The sequence below is a fragment of the Ostrea edulis genome, chromosome 1 (assembly GCF_947568905.1).
Source record: "Ostrea edulis chromosome 1, xbOstEdul1.1, whole genome shotgun sequence".
In the NCBI taxonomy this organism is placed as follows: Eukaryota; Metazoa; Mollusca; class Bivalvia; order Ostreida; family Ostreidae; genus Ostrea; species Ostrea edulis.
This window is the reverse complement of record NC_079164.1, coordinates 61,538,064-61,562,096: the sequence shown is the minus strand read 5'-3', so window position 1 is coordinate 61,562,096 and position 24,033 is coordinate 61,538,064. Positions and strand designations below refer to the sequence as shown.

Below are 24,033 nucleotides of genomic sequence, written 5' to 3'. Positions count from 1 at the left end.
ATGTTACTCCATAATTTCAATCAAACCCTTAAAAAATGCATGGAGTGGAACTCAATACGCAAGATCGCGACTACTTTTTCTGTCTTGGTTTTAAATTTTACTTTCCCCTTTCAAAGTCTCGCGAGACCCAGAGTATGTGAGAATTTGGGCATGTTGGTAAATAATACCAGTTCTGCAACTTCTGTCGGGATCGATTCACCCGATTTTAACAATGGTGTACTATCATTGCATTGCAGTAGACTGTAGTAATGATTCAAGAAAGAAACATAATACGCAGAAATATCCACAACTAATAGATTTTAATGGAAATGTGGATTTTTCCCACTGCTGCCAGCCAGGAAATTCCCAAAGCTGAAAAGAGCTTGCGTCAAAATATATAGCTTCGCGAGCTAAATTCAGAAGTTAATTTTTCCTGTATCCAGACGTTTTTACACACCTTTCATTTAAAATGCTCTTAATATTGTGGAAAGCACATGGAAGTTAAATCGTCTTCCGATGCCATGTTTTGAATAAACAAAAAATGCCCAAGATCGACACACTTTTCCAGACTTCTTTACAAGAGAGTTCCGCTAACTCGGTATTTACGATCTTGCGTATTGATTTCGGTATTTCACAATACAAGGTTTTTGAGTGATATCTCAAGCAATATTTGAGTATTAGCAATGGAACTTTACTACATGTGTATCTATCACAAAAGGATGGTTCATATCATATTTCTGTGGTAGAATCTGGTAACTTAAAGCCTGTTCCTCACTATAGGCTGAAATACTAAATTCCAGTAACATATTTTCAGACTGATCTCCTGCCTTCCTGCCTATAGGATGAAATACTAAATTCCAGTAACATATTTTCAGACTGATCTCCTGCCTTCTTCCTGCCTATAGGCTGAAATACTAAATTCCAGTAACATATTTTCAGACTGATCTCCTGCCTTCCTGCCTACTTGCTGTTTGTTGATGGTTTATCCATGACTGACTCAGTAGTGCTGGATCTTCCTTGTCAAATCATCAATGAGGATTTTGTGAGTGTTTATTTCTTACAGGACTATATTTAATAGAATTGAATGATGGGTTTCTTTTTCTGTGGCCCTGCCATAAAATGGCTTATGGCATGTAGTGTAATCCCATGTCATCCATCATTCTGTTATTCCGTATATTTTATCGTAGTTAGGTTTTCAGACTTGTTTGCTGTGCATGTAGATAATGTACTGATTGTATGTCTTTATTGATGACTTGAAGATCAAGTTTGAGTTTTATGTACATTGACCTATTTTTATTGCCCTTAGACTTTGAAATTTTTTATTAACTCACCTGAGCTGAAAGCTCAAGTGAGCTTTTCTGATCACCTGTTGTCCGTCGTCTGTCCATCTGTGTGTAAACTTTTTACATTTTCAACTTCTTCTCCAGAACCACTGGGCCAATTTCAACCAAACTTGGCCAAAAGCATCCTTGGGTGAAGGGCTTTCAAGTTTGTTCAAATGAAGGGCCATGTCCCTTTCAAAAGGGAGATAATCACAAATATGTAAAAATAGGGTAGGGTCATTTAAAAATCTTCTGAAGAACCACTGAACCAGAAAAGCTGAGATTTACATGAAAGCTTCCTGACATAATACAGATTCAAATTTGTTCAAATCATGACCCCCGGGGGTTGGATGGGGCCACAATATGGGATCAAAGTTTTACATACAAATATATAGGGAAAATCTATAAAAATCTTCTTCTTAAGAACCACTGAGCCATAAAAGCTGATATTTACATGAAAGCTTTCTGACATAGTGCAGATTTATGTTTGTAGAAATCATGGCCGTCGGGGGTAGGATGGCCACAAGGGGGATCAAAGTTTTACATATAAATATATAGGGAAAGTCTTCTTCTCAAAAACTACTGGGCCAGGAAAGTTGAAATCCTGACTTCGTTCAGATTCAAGTTTGTTAAAATCGTGGCTCCCGGGGGTAAGATGAGGCGACAATAGGGGATCAATTTTTACATACAAATATATAGGGAAAATCATTAAAAATCTTCTGAAAAATCACTTGGCCAGAAAAGTTTACATTCACATGAAAGCTTCCTGACCTAGTCCAGATTCAATTTTGAAAAAATCACGGCCCCCGGGAGTAGTTTGGGGTCACAATAGGGATCAAAATTTTACATGCGAATATATAGGAAAAATCTTTAAATATGAGTCAAGGTGACTCAGGTGAGCAATGTGGCCCATGGGCCTCTTGTTATTTAGAGTTTTAACCAAGTTTTTAGCTATATTTGTAAATTATGAGATGATTATTTGTATATTCTATATATTGATGACTTAAAAGATTTAAGTTCAAGTTTCTTATCAATCAACTTACTTTTACAAAAGTTATTGTCGTCCTTGCAATTTGAATATTGATTTCTTAATTATTTTCAGTTTTCTAGACTTTTAACTCACCTACAAGTGAGCTTTTCTGATCAAAATTTGTCCTGTGTATGTTGGTATCATTAAATTTTCACATTTTCGTCTTCTCCAGAACCACTCTGCCAATTTCAATCAAACTTGTCACAAATCATCCTTTGATGAAGGGGATTCAAATATGGGTCATGCCCCTTCAAAGGGGAGATAGTCAAGTAAAGACAAAAATAGGGTGGGGTTATTCAAAAATCTTCTCAAGAACCACTGGGCCAGAAAAGTTGAAATTTACCTGAAGGCTTCTTGATGTAGTTTAGATTCAATATTGTTCAGATAATGACCCCTGGTGATAGGGTGGGGCCTCAATTAGGAATCAAAGTTTTGCATGAGAATTTAAAGGGAAACATCTTTAAAAATCTTCTCAAGAACAGCAGGACCATGATTAGTCATTTTGATATGCAAGAATCTTCAGGTAGTTCAAATTCAAGTTTGTTCAAATCAGGAGCCCCAGGGGTAGGGTGGGGCCACAATAGGAAATCAAAGTTTTATATGAGAATATACAGGATATCAATTAGAACAATTCTTTTCAAGAGAAGTAGGGCCACGCTAAATCTAAGGTAGGGCTGTCATATTTTGTGTATGACTTCCTCATGGCATAATCTTACATTTCATACCATGATCTTTGACTTTATGACCTTAACCTTGAAGTTTTATCCAAATTTCAAAACTTTAACTAAAATTAACCTTGCTGATGACTTGAGTAGTGAGTGATAGAGCTTTCATATTTCATGTTTACATTTCTTGTGTCAAGACATTTTATTGGTACCAAAGTGTTTGGCCTTCATTATGGAGTTTGACCTACTTTTAAGAAAACCTAATGTAGGCAATGTCTCCTGAATAATTTAAGGTAGGGATTTCATATTTTGTATATGGATTCTTTATGGCAAGACTTTGCATTTCGTACCATGATTTGTGATCTTTTTTGTCTTGAACCTCTGTGACAAGGTTGGGACCACAATATGGGATAAAAAAATTCATGGGAATAAGGATTGAAAAAAATCTTTTAAAAATCACAACAGCTTGGCCAAAATGAGGTGAGCAATGTGGCCCATGGACCTTGTGATTTCAAATTTTAAGGTAATGAATTTGATTTAGATGAGTAATCTTTGTAGTAGATTTTGTGCCATTTTCAATAATAAGATACATTTCTTTTCAGTCAAGCTTGTGTAGACATGTCTATTTGCCAGTGAATGTTACCATATATGTTCTACAGGTATGCCATTGACTTATTATGTTTGACAGGTGAAAGAAATTTCTGTGATTTACATCTGTCCACAATTTCATTTATTATAAGGAATACATCAGAAAGAACTAATAGATGGAAGGTAGAGGATACACTACACACAGTAATATTTTAGTCCCTCTACTGGTGAAACAGAAAGGTGCTTTTATGTTTCCTCTTTGTCTGTCATTCTCACAGGCACCTGAAGTATGGATATTACTACCCCCCCCTTTTTTTTCATAATTTTTTTTTTTTTGGTGGCAATAATTTCTCTGAAATGTATGAATTCCCAGTCTATCTCATCCCTCTTTCGATTCATGTAATCGTTTCACGCTTTTTGTAAGCTTTAAAGATTGGCCTTCTACCGGTATAATAAAATACACAAGGTAAGAAACAAAAATTTGTAAACAAACAGGGGGTCCCCGTTTCTGGGCACATTTTCCAAGTAATTACAGCGTTACCTAAGGAATTTTGACGAGCGGCAGGTCGGGGAGATGTCATACTACAAGTCTCTTCAACTCAAAACCCATCTCATCTCTTTTATTTGACACAATCTTGCGTGCATTGATCGGACAGGGCTTCATCTCTTCCACTGGCAGCCAAAAAGGAGGTCACAGAGTACGAATTTATAACGTGTCGTGTGATTGGTCCGCGAATAATCCCGAGACCCTTCGGATGATCCCAAGACTAAGCAATGTCTTTGCGAACCAATCACACGGCGCGTACAACAAATTCGTACTCTGTGACCTCCTTTTTGGCTGCCAGTGGAAGAGATGAAGCCCTGTCCGATCAATGCACGCAAGATTGTGTCAAATAAAAGAGATGAGATGGGTTTTGAGTTGAAGAGACTTGTAGTATGACATCTCCCCGACCTGCCGCTCGTCAAAATTCCTTAGGTAACGCTGTAATTACTTGGAAAATGTGCCCGGAAACGGGGACCCCCTGTTTGTTTACAAATTTTTGTTTCTTACCTTGTGTATTTTATTATACCGGTAGAAGGCCAATCTTTAAAGCTTACAAAAAGCGTGAAACGATTACATGAATCGAAAGAGGGATGAGATAGACTGGGAATTCATACATTTCAGAGAAATTATTGCCACCAAAAAAAAAATTATGAAAAAAAAGGGGGGGGTAGTAATATCCATACTTCAGGTGCCTGTGGTCATTCTGTACATCTGTCCCACTTGGTTTTCTGCACTTTTAAAACTGGTAAATTTTTTGGCAGTTTTTGCCTAGCTGACCCTTAGGCTTAGGAGTGCAAGAGTTTTGAAGTGTACAAATATATGTGCATTTATCATGCTTTAAGTTATGAAGCTGAAATTCAGCTTGTAGTTTACTACTTTATGTTTACAGATCAAGTTAAAGTTTCATCACAGTTTAGTGATTTTTTTATGGGACATTGTGCTAAATATAGTTTTCCAGACTTTCCCCCACTGCTTTAACTTGGTAATCTGAAATTTGAATTGTGGTTACTTATTGAATAGATACAGATTAAGTTTCACTTTCATTATGTTTGTCCTATGCTAAAAACATATGTAAGACATAGTTTCACGGCTGATTAAACTTCTTTAATTTTGTTTTCCTGGCTTTTTAGCTCATCTGAACTGAAAGCTCAATGAGCTATTCTGTTCACTTGTTCGTTGTCTGTCGTTAGTCCTTTTCACATTTTCATCTTCTTCAGAACCACTGGGCCAATTTCTATCAAACTTGGTACACATCTTCCATGAGTGAAGGGGATTCAAGTTTGTACAATGACCCATGCCCCCTTCAAAGGGAAGATAATCGCAAAAATAGGGTGGGCTTATTTAAAAATCTTCGTCCCAAGAACCACCAGACCAGAAAAATTCAAATTTACATGAAAGCTTTCTGACATGGGGGGGGGGGGGGGGGGGGGGGGGGGGGGGGAGGTACAAAAGGGGATCAAAGTTTTACATGCAAATATATAGGGGAAATCTTCTCAAGAACCACTGGACCAGAAAAGTTGAAATTTACATGAAAGCTTCCTGACATAGAGTAGATCCAACTTTGTGCAATTCGTGGTCACAATGGGGATCAAAGTATCATATGCTGATGTATAGGGAAAATCTTATTTTTTTTAATCTCTTGAACTATTTAAGCTAGGGCTTTCAGATTTTGTAGATACATTTTTTACAGAAAGGCCTTTTATGTGATGTAATGGTGTGTGATCTTGTGACCTTGTGACCTTGACCTGGATGTTTAACCTACTTTTAATAAAAATCTGACCTTCATCATATGTTCTAAACTGTTTAAGGTAGATCTTTAATATCTTTTATTAGCTCTTCTGAGCCGAAGGCTCAAAGAGCTAATGCTATGGCCATTTGTGCGGTGTGCGTAAACTTTTTAGAAAAAGGGCTATAACTCAAGAACCCCTTGGCCAATTTTTTTCAAATTTGTTACAGGGTATCATTGGCCCAAGGGCTTTCATACATACTAAATAGAGGGATGTGACCCTTTAACAAGGGGAGATAATCAGGAAAATACAAACAAAAGTAGTGGTTGCTAAAAAATCTTCTTCTCAAGAACCACTGGGCAGATTATCACCAAACTTGCACATAAGGATGAGGATATGTTGTAGATTAAAAATTGTTCAAGGCATTACCCTGGGGCAAAGGGCGTGGTCTCAAGGTCACTTCAAAGTTGACCTAAATTTATATTTTCTTAAATCTTTGATATTTTAGTCATTATAAGGACTAGGATCATCAAATTTTGACAGTTGATGCATCTTAGGACCTTGTGTCAAGTTGTCTCAAAAGTAGGTCACGGTGACCTACTTTTTGAATTTTGCAGGTATTTCTTTTAAAATTAATTTTGATGCATATCTTGGACACTTTGAAGCCTATGATCATCAAAACTTGTCAGTTGGTGGATCATGGGACCTTGAAATGCGTCAACTGAAAAATAGGTCACCGTGACCTACTTTCTGAATTTTATGGCTTATCATTTATAGATATATTTTAAGTTGTTATTTCAAATACCGAGAGATTTAGAATCATCAAATCTTGTGTAAGTTGATGCATCTTGAGGCCTTGAAACATATTTATAAAAAGTAGGTCACAGTGACCTACTTTTTGAATTTTGCAGATATTCAAATTTCACATTTTCAATTTTAGATGCATATTTTGGGCACTGTAAAACCTAGGATCATCAAACTTTGTCAGTTGATGCATCTTGAGTCTTCGGAGTGTATCGACCAAAAAGTAGGTCACTGTGACCTACTTTTGGCATTTGACAGTTATATTTATATATTTCAGTCACTAAATGACCTACAATCATCAAACTTTGACAGTTGATGCATCTTGAGTCTACGGAGTGTGTCGACCAAAAAGTAGGTCACCTTGACCTACTTTTGGAATTGGATGGCTATATTTATATAATTCAGATACTATTTGACCTACAGTCATCAAACTTTGTCAGTTGTTGGGTCTTGCATGTTTGAAGGGTGTTGACGAAAAAGTAGGTCACCTTGACCTACTTTTGGAATTTTGACGGCTATATTTATATATTTCAGATACTATTTGACCTACAGTCATCAAACTTTGTCAGTTGATGGGTCTTGCATGTTCGGAGTTCGCTGACCAAAAAGTAGGTCACCATGACCTACGATTGGAATTTGACAGCTATATTTCAATATTCAGATACTAATTGGCTTAAAATCATCAAACTTTGTCAGTTGATATTTCTTGGGTTCTCAAAATGTGTAAACCAAAAAGTAGGTCACATTGACCTACTTTTTTTGAATTCTTAGGATTTAACTAAAGATTTAGAATACTAAGAGGCTAAGAATAGAAATGGTGGGGTTGTACAATTTATCAGAAGAGCGATTCTAGGCCCTTGGGCCTCTTGTATATATTTCTTATGGTAAGACCTTTCATTTGATATCATTATCTTTGACCTAGAACTTGGAGTTTGACCTTCTTTTAAGAAAACATAAACTATTTATTATTGTTGGAACTATTTTAGTTGGGACTTTCATATATTGTATATAGATTCTATATGGCAAGACCTTGTACACAATGATGTTAGATCTTTTGACCTTTTTAAAATAATTCTTTGCCTATTCCATATTCTCCTGAACTATCTAAGGTAGGGCTTTCATATTTTGTAGATAGGTTCTTTATAGCAAGACCTTAAGATTTTGTGAAGCTTGACTTTGTGACCTACTTTTATTTTTATTTCATTTTTTAAATTCTATTTAATATCTCCTGAACTATTTAAGATAGAGCTTTCATTTTCTCGATATAGGTTTCTTATGACAAGGTATTCATATTATACCATGATCAATGACCTTGTAACATTGGTCTTATCGAGAACAGCAAGATCGTGTTAGTCATATTGGTGTTGAGGCATCTCTATGTTATGTGAATTCATTTTCAGTAATGTTGTGATCCTTTGGGGCCAAATATGGGGTCAGAAATTTTGATGGGAATAAAGATTGATTTAAAAAATCTTTAAAAGATCACAAAAGCTGAACAATGGTAGGCCCAAGGTGACTCAGGTGAGCAATGTGGCCATTGGACCTCTTGTTTTCACCATGTATTGTTTTTTGAAGCTGAAATTTGGTGTGTGTGTTCAATTCAATCAAAATGATGTTGCCTTTTGAAACACATGAAATAACGGTGACACCACAAATACAACATTAGATGTGACAGAAAGAGCCCAAAATCTAACATGAATTCGTCATCCAAAACACAGCTGCATGTGATCTCAGAGTCAGACGACTGACTTGATACAAAACAGTGATGCAATAGTACAATTAAACAATAAAATGTGCACATTGTGAAAATTCATACTCTAATTTGTTTAACTTCATTCAGCGAACAAACAAAAATTCAAACATAATTTGTTTGTGTATGGTAGTAGGCACTTTTTCTCTATGTGTAATAGATATAGACGATAAAAGTTGTACTGTTTGCGGTACTCTTGTCTCTATGTGTAAAGGTGATAGAAGTTGTACATGTACTGTTTGCGGTACTCTTGTCTCTATGTGTAATGGTGATAGATGTACATGTACTGTTTGCGGTACTCTTGTCTCTATGTGTAATGGTGATAGATGTACATGTACTGTTTGCGGTACTCTTGTCTCTATGTGTAATAGTATACAGTTGTATATTGTACATGTACTGTTTGAGGTACTCTTGTCTCTATGTTGTACTGTTTGCGGTACTCTTGTCTCTATGGTGTTGATAGAGCAAATACACACAATTGTAATGTTGAATTACTGTGCTTAATTCTTTCTATTGAACTTTTACCTTCCTTGTAACATGAAGTAACATCTTGGTGGATTAATCATTGTAGGGGATGTGCCATTTAGGAAACAGACAGGATGTTGAAACCATTCTGTGCAAGTGTCCTCTCCTGCCTCTGTCGATTGTTGTAAGTATTGACTCTTTAAGATGAGTAAAAGAAACCCCCACATTTGGGAAACATGCAAGTTACAAACATGCATGAAAAAAGCCAAATATATAATACATGTACCGTGCAGGTAACATGGCTTCATTACATACCACGTCCCTGCGACAGAGAGTCAGTCTTTCCTGTCGTGCACTGTCATGTTGGGATTTTGCAGGGCCATATTGATAACAGAATGGGGTAAACTATCTGTACTCATCATTCTGAATGTGGTACCTTATCTCCAATGACACATTCTTCCATGGCTTAAAATTAGTACAATTGATTAAATATTGTATGTTTGTTTATTGATATTGTAGCAGTAATAATACAAAACAAATATATACATGTAATTACAGACCTAGGCAGTGCAGCTTTTAGAAGTTTTCCATCAGTCAGCAACCATCATGAGTTGCAAGTGCTGGTATTGAGTGATTAATAATCAGAATATGTCTTAACTTGTAACAAAATATGTAATTCTATTAAGGTAAATCTAAAATTCAGAGTATGACACAAAATATTTATACCCCACGCAATTCAGAATATGAAAGTAAATTTAAATGTCCTAAGATATTTCTCACAATTCCGAAAATCAGATGAAAACAATTGCTTGTCAAGCAGTTGTGAGGTGATAAGAGAAGTTGTATTTCCAATTTTTAGAATAAAGCTTGGGCATTAAAATACATACATGACATTATCCTTTGATAAATATTGACTTAGAGGTATAGATGCCATATCAAACAGTATTTATGTTAGAAAGCAGACCATAATTTTGTCAGTGTTATGAACTACATGTATATAGAAGAGTCATTTTTGACGAATTTTACAAATTATAAATTGATATTAACAATTTTTAAAGCACTTGTCTACTCAATGCAATGGGGGGGGGGGGGGGGGTAAAATTCTAATTCATATTTATGAAGGATTCACATTTATGGTGGATGTGTGTGGGGAAAAGTATTTAGAAAACATCACAAAGGAAATATATTTGTTTCAACATATAGTTGTATCAAAAATGAATTTTTGTTAAACATGAAATTTAACTCTCCCCTCCACACATAAATCACTCAAAGTGGTTCTCCCTGCCTGTTCCTCGTCCGTCTTTTATTGCTGAAAATCTTCCACCAACAGCCTGCATGCAGGGCACCCATACTTTTACATCACCACAATAGTTACTTTCTAAATTCAGTTTGCGGGTCACATGATCATTATCAATATTTCGAAGTGGGACGTTTATTATCTTACTCTAAGAATGAATAGGAAGTTAGCTTGATTACTTTTTATCGCAATTCACCTTTGAATTAGAACGCTTTGGCCGATATAGTATTGCGTTGTGTGACGACACAATTGAATCTGTTTGTAATACAATTGCGAAATGCAACAGAAACTCTCATTGGTCCATATGTATAAGTCCGCCCAAATTCCCTTATACGGGAGTAGTCAGCATTTGAAAACATGACGGCCAGATGCTAGATGGAAAAAAAAACTTCAAAGGAAGAAAGAGAAAAAGTTGTATTCTTTGTTGCTGTCTCATAAATTTAATATAAAAAAAATCCTAACATATTTTCCTACTATACTTGTGTCCAAACATACCTTCAAATATTTATTAAAACCCCATACGACCCAAAATTTCGATCACAGCTTTTGATGATTTCGTTCGTAGACGTAGCCATGTTAGGTAGCCGAATCCCGGTTCATTTCCATATTGGCACAATAGCGTCTAGATGTGTACTAATACCCCACAAATATTTTAGCTAAATTGTTTAAATAATATACCACCCCAGTCTTATTAAATGATAATTATTCAATTAGCTAAACTCACGGCAGTGCGGCTTTCATTAGTCATGAGCGGCCGCGCCGGCCGGTCTCCATCTAATGTCCTTATGTAGCATTTTCGTTCATCTAGAGCTTATTTTACCTTTACAAAAACTGGTACTAAAATGTTTTAATTTCTATTAATTATTCGTGTTGATAATAAATGAAGAGCGAATACATAACTTACAACCGATTTTATGAATAGATACCAATAGCAAGAGTTCGAATAGACCGGCTACCTACATGTAACATGGCTACGTCAACAAACGAAACCATTTGAAGCTGCGAGTTTTCGGGTGGTGTGTGGCTTTAATGAATATTTGAAGGTATGTTTGGACGCAAGTATATAGTAGGAAAATATGTTAAGATTGTTTTATATTGAGTTTATGAGACAGCAACACAAGAATACACCGATTTCAGGCCTCAACCGTCCGCAGCTTTTTGTGACCCGTAAATCGAAGGTTTTTATTAGAGGTGGATGTTTTCAGAGAGCTATGTACGGTTCTCCAGCTGCACTGAATCCGCTCGAGAAAGTGGGCGGGCTGTAATCGGCCAATGAAAACTCTTGCTGTATTACATCAAACATGTCATTCAAATTGTTCAATCGTCTCGTTCAATTGTGTCGTCACACAACGCAATACTATATCGGGTAAAGCGTTCTAATTCAAAGGTGAATTGCGATAATTCGGTTGAGTTACATGGTATAATTGGCATAAGGTGTGGGCAGGGAAAGGCTGGGTGGCTCTCCAGTGGGTTCTTCTGGTCCCCAGAACCTACTGAGTTCTAACAAAATAAGATGTATATATTTGAGAGTTTTTGGACATACATGTATTTCTATAAAAACAGTGGATCATGAATGGGAGATATGCTTAGCACTGGATCCGTCCAATAATACAGCACATAAAACTAGAGTGATATAGTGAAACACTGGAGAATTCAGAAAAGTCTCTCACTTTTACATACATTTCATTGCACAGGCTTTCAAGTGGGCCCTTATTTTCCTTATTTTTCTACAACAGCCCTTATTTTCCTTATTTGAGCTTTAGAATCCTTAAAAAAGCCCTAATTTTTTGTTGAAATTCCTACATTTTCAAATTTTGAAAGTTTAAATAAATTTGACATAAAGTAAGTGTTGGAATTTATTAAATTTAGTCTTAGGGCTGTTCCATTAAAACATATGAGGTACCCGGGGAAGGCACTTTAAAATTTGGGTAACCACCCATAGAAGCATAAAAATGTAATGAGGGACCACTCACAGAAGCAATTTTAGATAGTGCGGCACCACCCATAGAAGTGAAATAAATGTGAAATACACTTGTTCTTTAAATTCAATATGTATGAATGACTATTTATAACCCCTGAATAGAGGTCTATTTCCAGATGTTCCCAAGCATGATAGTAAAGAGAAGAATATCTTGGGTGTCATCACCAGTCAAATAACTGGCCATCAATGAAGCTTGATCATAGAGCCATCAATTTATTTTATCAAGACTGTCTTTCTTAAACATGATGAACTAAATTAATTTTATAAGTCTACCTGTTCATAAAAAGTCTAGTATTGTAAATGTTCAAAAACAACTATTAAAAGTTTTAAAATCGACTAGTATTTTGAGTATTAAAAAACAAGAAAATGTGTCTCTTTACGTAAATAAAATGATATTCTATGTTTCTTAGTCAATATATAAATTTACAACCTGCAACTTAAGATTTGTGAGGCTCTATTCTACCGTTTTCAACAATTTCGATAAATTCCAATTTCTCGATTCATATTTGTGCGCCAATATGTTTGATGTACTGAAGTTTCAACTTCCGATTGTCAAGTCATTTGCATATGTCATATAAGGTAGTATTTACATCAATGGACAAGTATGGAGGCGAAAGCTATTTCGTCGGTATTGAAAAGGTTTGAATTTAATATCAAGTTAAAAACCGAACTGCAGAGTGTAAATTCTTTCTGCAACAATATGATTTTCCTTTCTTTGTCGAAGTGGCTCAAGTAACTACATTTTCGCGCGGATTGTCAATGTTTAGCTTTTTCATTAGATCCACCTACGAGATTTCGCGATAACAAGCATGGCGGAGCAGACGAAGAATTTTGCATGCTGTACATTATATTTAATGAAAAACACCTTTATTAGACATGCCCGAGCACAAAGTTGGTACTCCTTTTGGTGTAATTTGTAAACAACATTTGGGACTAATACACAGTGGGTACTACTAAACAGAGTACGTTAGAGTACTATAGAGTACGCTGGCAAAATTTCCAAATCTAATGCAATTGAAGTGTTTATTTGTATGTATACCGCTTAAATAAACATGATTATAAAATAATTTTGCAATATTTGTCAAAAGTACTTGTTTTTTTAGCTATATTTTGACCAGAAAACATTAAATTTATTGAAGATTTACTGCATCCCGATCCCGATTATTAGCGATATGACATATTATATCAGTAATTAATTAGATAATTAATTCCATCTATGATTGATAGTTACTCGGAATTCATGATCTTTGATTTTCTTTTTCTCTTGTTTTTTTTTAGGGGGAGGGTATGTCTTTTTTTTTTATCCTCCTCCTTTTTTTTTTTTAAATTCATCTTTTTATTTTATGTTTTGTTTCTTTGTTGTCTTTCAAAGTTTTTGTAATTTGATTTGGTGAATCTGAAAAAGAAAGTAAAATATTTTCATTTTCAAAAAATGCTTCAAAAGGTTAGGTGTCCATGTGAAGATTCTCAATTCAATATGAATGGGTCTTTGGATAGGAGAAAAACTCTACACAACCCTTGCATATAAAAGTTACTTTATTCTTGCCAATATTGAATATCAGAATTTAACTATAAACTACTTAATGGTACTTTGAACAATAATGTACATGTAAGTAAACGGAACAAAGATGTGTCTCCATCATGTGAAGATTGCAATGTCGATGAAGACATCAAACATATTTTGTATGAATGCAAAATTACTAAGCATATTTGGAAGAAAATTAGCTCCTTCTTGAAGTTTTATATTACATGGAAAACTATTGTACTGGGATATCAATCTACTTAAAATTCTATGTTAGATCCGCTCGCATACATAACGCGAGCGGATCTAACTAATTTTAATTAGATTGCTGGGATATAATAATGAAATCAGCGGGGAAAAAACAATCTCTGAATAATCTTATATCCTTTATAAGTTTTTCTATTTATAAATATAAAATGAAATGCAGATTATAGAAGGAGAAAATGACGGAGCAAGATCTCCTGCATAAATTTAAAATTAAACTTTCTAATCCATAGTTATTATGCCATGTTTTTATTTGCAAATGTTAAATATACTAGTAAAAGTTTGTTTAAAGCGGATTTTTATGCCCCCGAGATCGAAGATGGGGGGGGGGGGGGGGGGGGCATATTGTTTTTGTCCTGTCTGTCATTCTGTCTGAAACTTTAACCTTGTTAATATCTTTTGAACAGTAAGTGATAGAGCTTTGATAATTCACATGAGTATTCCTTGTAAAGACCTTTCCGTTGGTACTAAACCTTTTGACCTTGACATTTGACTTACTTTTTTTAAAAATCGCATTGGTTATAACTTCTAAATCGTAAATATTAGAGTTTTCATATTGCACATGAGCATTCCTTGTGACAAGATCTTTCTACTGGTACCAAGATATTTGTTCTTGTGACCTTGGCCATCTTCGGAATTGTCCATTATCGGGGGCATTTGTGTTTCACCAACACATCTTGTTCAATTTACAAGTTAATTCTGGACACAGTTAAATAGTTTTTAGTGTTTAGCACAAATCATTTTGTTTCACATATGCTATTTTCTATTAAGCAGTCTAATTGTAAACAAAAACATGGCACGAGCCTTGTTTACATAACAAAGAATTGTAAACAATAAAAATGGAAAAATAAAATTTTCAGCTTAATCGTGACCATGCCCTTTTAAATCCAAATACCAATGATTTATTTTCAAGGAATTCACTGTTCAGTTGACACTAAAAAGACTTTTACTTAGAAAATAAGATAAAGGCGTAATCTTGGAAATTTAGATGTAATACGCTAGTATTACATGTAAATATTGTACATAGATATGTAATTAAATTTGATCGGGATCAAACGGTAAACTGTAACTTAAAATAATTCCTAAAATGATGAAAACAAACGCAATATATTCAAGATATACATTTATTAGGTTAAATTAAAGTAAAAATATCTACGAACAGCGGTTAAATTGCATTAAATTATGAAATTTAACCAGCGTACTCTAAAGTACTCTATCGTACTCTAACGTACTCTGTTTAGTAGGACCGATACACAGTGCAGAGTTTATTATCGGTTATTTATAAAATTATTTTGCACCATTACGGAGATCCTATGGAATTGTAGCCTCATCCCGAAAACGTCAGAATAAAAAAAAAAATGGATAGGGCTACATTATTGCAGCTAGAAAAAATCAAAAACCGTTTCAATGGACCACGAGCGAACACGTTTCGTTTTCCATTTTGGACAAGGGAGATAATCCTAATTTCCGGTTGCTATAACTTTAGAGTCAAACTGGAAACAATAACCGGATCGCGGAACCTCATCGACCGAGATAAAATGAAGACAGAAAACGTCGTTTGTTTCACATTTTACTATCAACCCTTCCCTTCTCTTGTTGCATTCCACTCAGTTTCGGTAAAAAATAAAGATTTTATCAAAACAACCACCCACAGATGCAGTTTTCTGACAGTAGGTACCCACCATATATGCAATTTTCTACCAATGACAAGCACCCATAGATTTTTTTTTAATTGCCGTCCCCGGGTACCTCATATGTTTTAATGGAACAGCCCTTAGTATACTTTCAGAAAATGAATATGTTGATTAAAGTACATCTCAGAAGACATCTTGATGGTTATCAGCTATATTCAGCATTGATTGTGAGCCATGGGAGTCCACCTGAATTATAACATGGTTTGTGCTGAATGCCGAATATGGCTGTTGATGACCACTGGTATGATCTTCTGAGTGGGTAATTAGTTTTTATACGCCCGTCTTTAGACGGGACGTATTATGGTACAGCGATGTCTGTCTGTCTGTCCGTTCGGGGTTTTCTCTTTATAATTTCATTTCCCTTTCACATATCATGCTGAAACTTGCTGTGTAGCTTCTTTGTGGGTCACTCTGGATCATACTGCAATTTTGATCCATTTCGACCTTTTTTCCAGGAGTTTTGCTCCTTTATTTGGAAATAATTATGATATGGAGGGTACATAATTTTTCCGCCCTACTCCTCCCACAGTTTACAAGTGAGAGCCTTCTTATTTTGTGGAGTGTTTGTATGGGTATTGAAGATGTGCATGTGGGATGGATTTTGATTTTCTACAATTTTTGAGAAAATTACAGGTTGTTGAACTTAGTCTATTTAGAAATTAATATTCTATGAAGGGTACATAATTTGTCTGCCCAACTCCTCCCAGTTTTCAAGTGAGGACCTTATTTTGTGGAGTGTTTGTGTAGGTACTGAAGATGTGCATCTGGTGAAGGATTTTGATTTTCTTCCATTTTTGAAAAAATTGCAGGTTGTTGAACTTGGTCCATTTTGAGGATCTCTCAATTTTTAAGCTAAGACCCTTTGTTCATATGAAAGTTTGTCACAGCCTCATGATGGCTGATACTACCTGAAGCAAAGTTATACAAATTATAGCACAAGAAAAACACCCTATGTAAGCATTTCACGGGCGTATTATGAACCGTTTGCGGTACTCTTGTTGTATTATTGCTCTTGCAAATGGTGAGTAAAACATTTTTTCTTTCCTATTGATTTGTAAATTTAACCCTAGGCTTATTTTTGTCTAAAAAGCCCTAAAAAATCCTTTGAAAAGGCCCTTATTTTTTGATAATTTTGCCCTAAAAATGGCCCTTATTATTTGCAAAATGTCACTTGAAAGCCTGATTGCATCAAATCTTTCGAATTTATTGCAATTCATTATTACATAAATCTTAACTGAAAGAAATTAATTGTTGCCGTATAGTGGTTTTTTTCCACGAGTCTAAAATTTGGCGATTTGATGGCTCAAAGGTATGCTAATAATTTTAACGGAATAAATTTTGGTGGACGGGGAAGAGTTTATATCTCTTGCAAATACTGAAGTTGCACATGGGTGCATACATATTTGGTGAGTGAAATTTTGGCAGAAAGCTATCTAACCGCTAAAATAAACCAAATTTTTCACCCCGCGGAAAAGAACCCACTATACCACAGGGGCTAAGCCCATTTTGGGCCCGAACCCTCTGATACCATAAATATAGAAAGGGGTATAACTCTGACCCAGATAAAAAACTAACCACTCGCTTCAAATGCTTAAAAAATCTTAAACTAGGTGCGATGTGCGTAATTTGCCGATCTCCTTGCATAGATTAATGTTTTAACTACTTGCATGCCAAAGAGCAAGGTACATTAAGGCCCAAATTTCGCCACAAAATTACGATAAATTTAAAATGTGGTTTCACTTGGTTTAATCATTATGATTATGCACTAGGGCATTGGCCCTGATGATACATGTGGAAATTAGTGACGTAATATGTTCTGTGACGTCATTTTCCTTATCTCCGATTGACATGATTTACCGAAATCGCCGAAATTAGCCGTTTTTTATGCCTTTGAAACCATTTTAAAGATAGAGCACATGCAACAACCACAAAGATATTTTGTGTACAAATTAATCATGTTGAAAGTCAATAATGAGCAAAATTTCGACTTGGTTGTTAAATGAACAGACTATTAAATTTAACGTTTAACCATTTCCCGCGTTCATCTGTAATACAAATTTCAACGTTGATGGTGTTCATATATACAAGCTTAAATATTATGAATAAATAATATGCATATGTACAGCATATTAAATTTTATAAGACTCTACGTAATTTGCATTGAAGAAGATAGTGTGATCAGAGAATTGGAATCTTCGACACTGATATTTCCGATTCCAATTTTATATTTGATATAGATACGCAATGATATCAACGCAATTAATGTAACCCTGCTATAAGAGTGAATGTTGGTAGTTGATAGATAAACGATGTAGTATCTAGATATCTAAATTATTACTCATTTGTAAGCTACAAGATAAAGTATACGCTTGTATTGTGTGTTCCAAGAGGACAAAACCCGGTGAACCCCGATCATTACATGTAAAAAAAAAATTTTAAAAAAAAAAAAAAAAAAAGATAAAAAACATTTCTTAAGAAAACATTTTTAGTAGAAACAAACGACTTGACTACAATCAATGTCAACAGGGCCCGGTTTTTCGAAAGCTGGTTAACTTTAACACAGTGTTAACTCGGTGTTAACTTCTGTGTTAAAGTTAACCATGTGATTAACTGTTTTTCAAAATGCGAGTTTGCGTTAACACTGTGTTAACGTTGTGTTAACTTTAATCCACCTCCAGTACCTGTGTTAAGTCTTAACACAGTGGTTAAAAATGGCCGCCTACTTCATTTTCTGTCCGCCTCGGACCAAAAATCATGAAAATTTCAAAGGCTTAGACATTCTGAGGTGTGTATTGATGCTGAACTATGACGGTGTTTTGTTTATGTTGTCATAAATTGATATTTTCGTCAAATCTCATGAAATTTACCTAAGGGGAACAGCTAATGGAAAAAACTAGTACAGTTGGATGATGGTGTTACACTTTGCTGTCAGTGGCAATATCTTGCACGCATCTATAGATACTTTCAGCAGAAACTTTCAAAAAGGGGGGGGGGGGGTCAATAAAACTCGTATTATATTCACTTATATGAAATCCTGCAACAGGACCCATGCTTAAGATGTAATTTTACCTAATTTTTGGCTTCCAAATGTCAAAGTGTATGCAGGCCCTTAGTTCATGATGATAATCTCCATTGAAACACCAACTTTAAAAACACTATCGTCTGCACTGGCCTTGACCTTTTGAAAATCCCTTGTATCATTTACAACTGATTCAAATGAAGATTTGCATGCATGAAACGTACATACATGTATTTTCTTTTTTGAAGGCTGTCTAATAAGAACAGTATTCAATTCAGGCTAATACAGAATAGTTGTTAACACAAACTTAGGAAGAAGAGTTTTTCATTGTTGATATTCCAGATTAATCTCCCTTAGTAGAAATGGAGTGGTGGATCAAGTGTTATGTTTAAAATAAAAAGAATATTAAAATAAATAAATGCATAAAAAGAACATAGATATAAAATGCTATAGATATGTATGTGAACAGACTATCATAAGGTGAATATCTTTATCTGTATTGGGGAAAATAAGACTTTTAAAGAGTATTAAAAAAAAAGAAAGTTAGATATTCTTAGAAATTTAGAATTTTTTATAGGCTAGCATCGTCGTTAAACCCCTCCCATAAATTTTGTCCAATTATGAATCAAACAATATAAAAAACCATATGTTTTATTTCCTAGTCCAAAACATGTAGCACCTCACCCCCTTATTTCTGACAACATACGTTTACTGTTATTTTTACATGCAAAGTCTGACACCCCCCTTCCCCGCTTTTTCATATCATAGCACTAGTGATTGGTAGTTGAAATGTAAGCTTGAACTGAACCCGTATATTTTACTGATAAAGGATGAAACCGACCCCCTCCCCCATCACGCAACTTAGGATTTTAGGTTCGGCTCGTACAGAACAACTCATTTTAGGGGGGGGGGGGTATAAATAATTTTGTTTTGGCTTGTCAAGTATTTTCAGACAATTGTGAAGTCAACTTGTTCGACTCCCTATAAACCCCCACTTTGATAAACTATGCAATGAGCCTGCTTTCTACAACATAAGCACCGTTTTTCCCAACTAGGCTTCTAAAGGCCTAGTATATATCATTATATCCAATACCTCTATGATTATTCAAATTGAATAGACTAATAAATGCATTTATACAAGTATAAGTGCATGGCTCACAGTCACTGTCATGTATTTTGAAACAAAACAATACATGAACATTTCATCAGCTATCTCCCACAAACAAGACTTTTATTTACTCCTGCATTCTTATTGTTTACATAGGAAGTGCATGTGCATTATGGGTAATCAAATGATTAGCAAGTGGTTAACTCGGTTAACACAGTGTTAACTAATCAATGTGTTAAATTGCTTTCGAAAAACAGAATTTAACCATTGTGTTAGCTAATCACTTGGTTAGGAGTTAACACTGCGTTAAACTTAACCACTGTGTTAAAGTTAACCAGCTTTCGAAAAACCGGGCCCTGATCTACAACTCTAATCGTTTCATACTTATATTTTCGCAAGCATTCAGTATTACCATAAAGGGGGTGGGATAAATCAAAATTCGCATGTAAAATTTATGGAAAAACTACATTCTCAAAACAAAAGAACGTGGGCCAAATTCCCCTGTTGCTACGTCGCTGTAATGATTATTTGTTTATAAAATCGCCTTACATTTATCGATAACTGACGCACGTGTTCTGTGATATAATCTTATTTAAAAATACATGATAGCTAGTCATTGGTTACTATTTTCATAATTAATTCGTGGAACTGGTGTTGAAGTATTAGAGCGCGATTTTCACACATAAGGAGAACTTTCTTTTCCTGCATTTACACTCTAACAATCCCACTCACCGTCGGTCACTTAGCATTTAGTGGCATGTGCACAAAACACCGCTTAATGACTATATCCGAATCATGCGCGGATCTAGAGCGGAGGTCCGGACACCCCCCTCTCCTCTGGAATTAAAGTTGCATGTAATTTGTGGACAAAGTAATGAGGACTAAAGCAGAGCACAATATTATCATTTGTATAAAACTGGAACGATTGTTTGATATCCTTTTCCCAATATACACTGTACATAATTACCGGTGATTAATGTAAACATTCTAACCAAGCAGTATTCTTGCCTTTTTTCAATTTAGATTTCACTAGAAATCTTTGTGGAAATAATGTAAGTTCTCAAGAAAGCACAGGAATTTGAATACAGCGCGGTAATAATATATTAATTTTAGCAAAGCATGATATTTTGTAGCATTAAAGTTTGAACACTCGATATTTTCTTTGTTTAAACTTCAAATAATTCAAATAGCCGACGTTATAGAAATAAAGTAAAAGTATTGAACAATTGTTCAATGTGTTGTAATCGTACACTACCATTATTTGGAGACGGTAGTGAAATAAAGAATTCAAACATAACTCTCCGAAATTTCGCTGCATTTAGATAGATGAAGTACGTCAGTCGCGTGTCATTTACTACAGAAGAAAATCACATATTCCCAGATACATGGAAATCGTGCAGCATGCAGAAAGTACCCTGAATATGTGTCTGACAAAATCAAGTGACGAAGTCCTTGTACACAACGATGGCTTCGAAAAACATGTGCCGGTCATGGTCACGGTCTGATGATATCGTGGCACTTTTGCACGATGATGAATATCTAATATGAATCTAAGATCGAATAAAACTTAATTGGCGGTTTTATAATAATTTAATTATTTACATATTGTTAAGTATAATATTTTCTATAATTTTACGTTCTGTAGTAATTTTCTTGAGATCGATTAGGTGAACAACGTGAACAAGCATACGATATGTCTCCGAGTAAATTAACCGCCGAGTTTATCTGAAAAAAAAAAAACTATTTGGTAAACAATGCGCACCCCTTTTTAACACCAAAAATCCTTGAAAAAAGTGCATATCATATTCGACAAAATACGGTTCTATGTTACACATCGACGTATTCTTCATGATATTCAAGCATAAATATGATGGTTTGATGAGAGACTCAGGAAAAAGAGGCTAGATTTGGTCATAAAATTTTCATTTATTTGTCTCAAATGAACAATTTGCATCTAGATTTTTTTCCCCGGACTCCCACCCTCTTTAAGAGGGGACAAACCCCTCTCAATCTCTTCCCCTCGTCGCATCGCGACTCGGCCGTCTACTTTCAACAGCCGGACTAGTCACAAATCAGCAGGACTAATAAATTATAGATTCTAGTAGTCCTTTTCACTAGTATAGTGAACAAACTTAGTGTCAAAAACTGATTAGATCTTACACCTTTCATTATTTTGACAACTGCTGGAAAATATAAATATTTTTGACTGACGGCATTATATATGCTGATGCACTGTCATAGTGATTGACTTTGGTACTGTTAATAGACAGTCTCTGCTTCATTCACCATTAGAAACTGGCCGAAAAGGAATTGTTGAATGATTTATTAGATAGGGAAACCAAAGTTGTTTTCATATCTTCGACTAAATCGGCATGTATCAAAAGGTAGAAGGGGAGGGGGGTCAAAAATATACGATCCTCTCCCATGCGGACTTTGAGACTTTGAGACAATGATATGATTTATGATTCAAACTTTTTTCCTTTGCGTAAATACTAATGCATTGAAAGATTTGTTATATAAAGATAATTGTCAGGAGCCTGCATATATTTTTGTTCAAATAAAGAGTGTAATTAATAGATGCAAGTGTATGTGCTAAACCATTGAATATAATACCGACAAGATTATTATTTGTTAGGTTTTTCATGGTGTCAGTGTCAACTCCTGTGTAGAACTTATCACATTGTTTGTAAATCTTATCACATCCTATAAGGTTCACATTCGGTCGCATTATCATGTGTTGAATTTAAAAAAAAAGTTCGTTTTATAATATTTCTTTTCACATATATTCTGAATGAATTTCATGTTCTTTTTACTACGTATACAATCCAATGTAGCATTGGTTAGTGCGTATTCCTTCGCTGAAAACATTTAGTGCGCTCGAAAAAAAAGAACAAAGTGTAAATATACACACAAGAATAACTTAACGTAACCACGCGCTACGTACATATATGATATTCATTTAATTTAGAATAAAACAATGCAAATTGGATCCAAATGTAAATACAATGTTAAAATTGAATGAATATATATGGGTTGCTCTACAATTCTTAGATACAATTACACTAATCGTCCTTCAAATCACAGCATCCGCGGCATCGAATCATCTACAACTGATTAAAACTTTCGGAAAAAATCAATTAAACTTTTCAAATAAAATCATAGTGCACATTTGTTTAATAAAACTTTGAGCATATGGCGAAATAAATTGGATTATTTTCATATTGAGTTCATGACATATAGCTTTCTTGTTCAAGACGTCGCATAAAGTAACGTCAAAATGGCACAACGTTATCCTAAACTGTACTGCATTTACATATGTATTATACATAAGTAAAGCTTTTTACGAAGACATCATAACCATTTTATGGAAGTATACACCATATGAAAGAATTTTGGGGAATATCATTTAATTTGGACGCGGGGCCAAATTTGGCCCCAAACGTACCTTGTCCTTTCAAGTCACAGGTTCTTAAAATAATAAAGATATACGTCATCGTTCTCTTGATTTCACCTGTTTATTTTTACTAGGACATTTACCGGTCCAGGTCACAGAGTCGTTTCTCGCCTATGACAGCAGCGAAATTCAGACTAGTGTGGAAGATTTCGGACCTGTCAATTAAAATTTCACATCAAATATATAGGGAAAAACTTTTAAAATCTTTTTCTCAAGAACCACTAAGCCAGAAAAGCTGAGATTTACAGGAAAGCTTCCTGACATAATGCAGATTCAAGTTTGTTGAAATCATGGGCTCCGGGGGTTGGATGGGGCCACAATAGGGGATCAAAGTTTTACATACAAATATATAGGAAAAATCTTCTTCTCAAGAACCACTGAGCCAGAAAAGCTGATTTTTACATGAAAACGTTCTGACATAGTGCAGATTCAAGTTTGTTCAAATCATGGCCCCCGGGGATAGGATGGGGCCCCAAGGGGGGGGGGGATCAAAGTTTTGCACACAAATATATAGGGAAAAACTTTAAAAATCTTCTTCTCAAGAACCACTAAGCCAGAAAAGCTGAGATTTACATGAAAGCTTCCTGACATAATGCAGATTCAAGTTTGTTCAAATCATGGGCCCCGGGGGTTGGATGGGGCCACAATAGGGGATCAAAGTTTTACATACAAATATATAGGAAAAATCTTTAAAAATCTTCTTCTCAAGAACCACTGAGCCAGAAAAGCTGATTTTTACATGAAAACGTTCTGACATAGTGCAGATTCAAGTTTGTTCAAATCATGGTCCCCAGGGGGTAGGATGGGGCCACAAGTAGGG

General features: G+C 35.1%; 1 protein-coding gene across 2 annotated transcripts in view; it reads left to right on the top strand.

The window, feature by feature from the left end:
- The window catches only part of LOC125648524 (Fanconi anemia group A protein-like), a 166,437-nt gene that overhangs the window by 129,130 nt on the left and 13,274 nt on the right, over positions 1-24,033 (top strand). For both annotated transcript variants that reach the window (XM_056155797.1, XM_056155795.1), the window contains exons 31-33: positions 919-1,021; positions 3,599-3,655; positions 8,981-9,058. In XM_056155797.1, the coding sequence (XP_056011772.1) occupies positions 919-1,021; positions 3,599-3,655; positions 8,981-9,058 (238 nt within the window). The remainder of the gene's footprint in view (positions 1-918; positions 1,022-3,598; positions 3,656-8,980; positions 9,059-24,033) is intronic.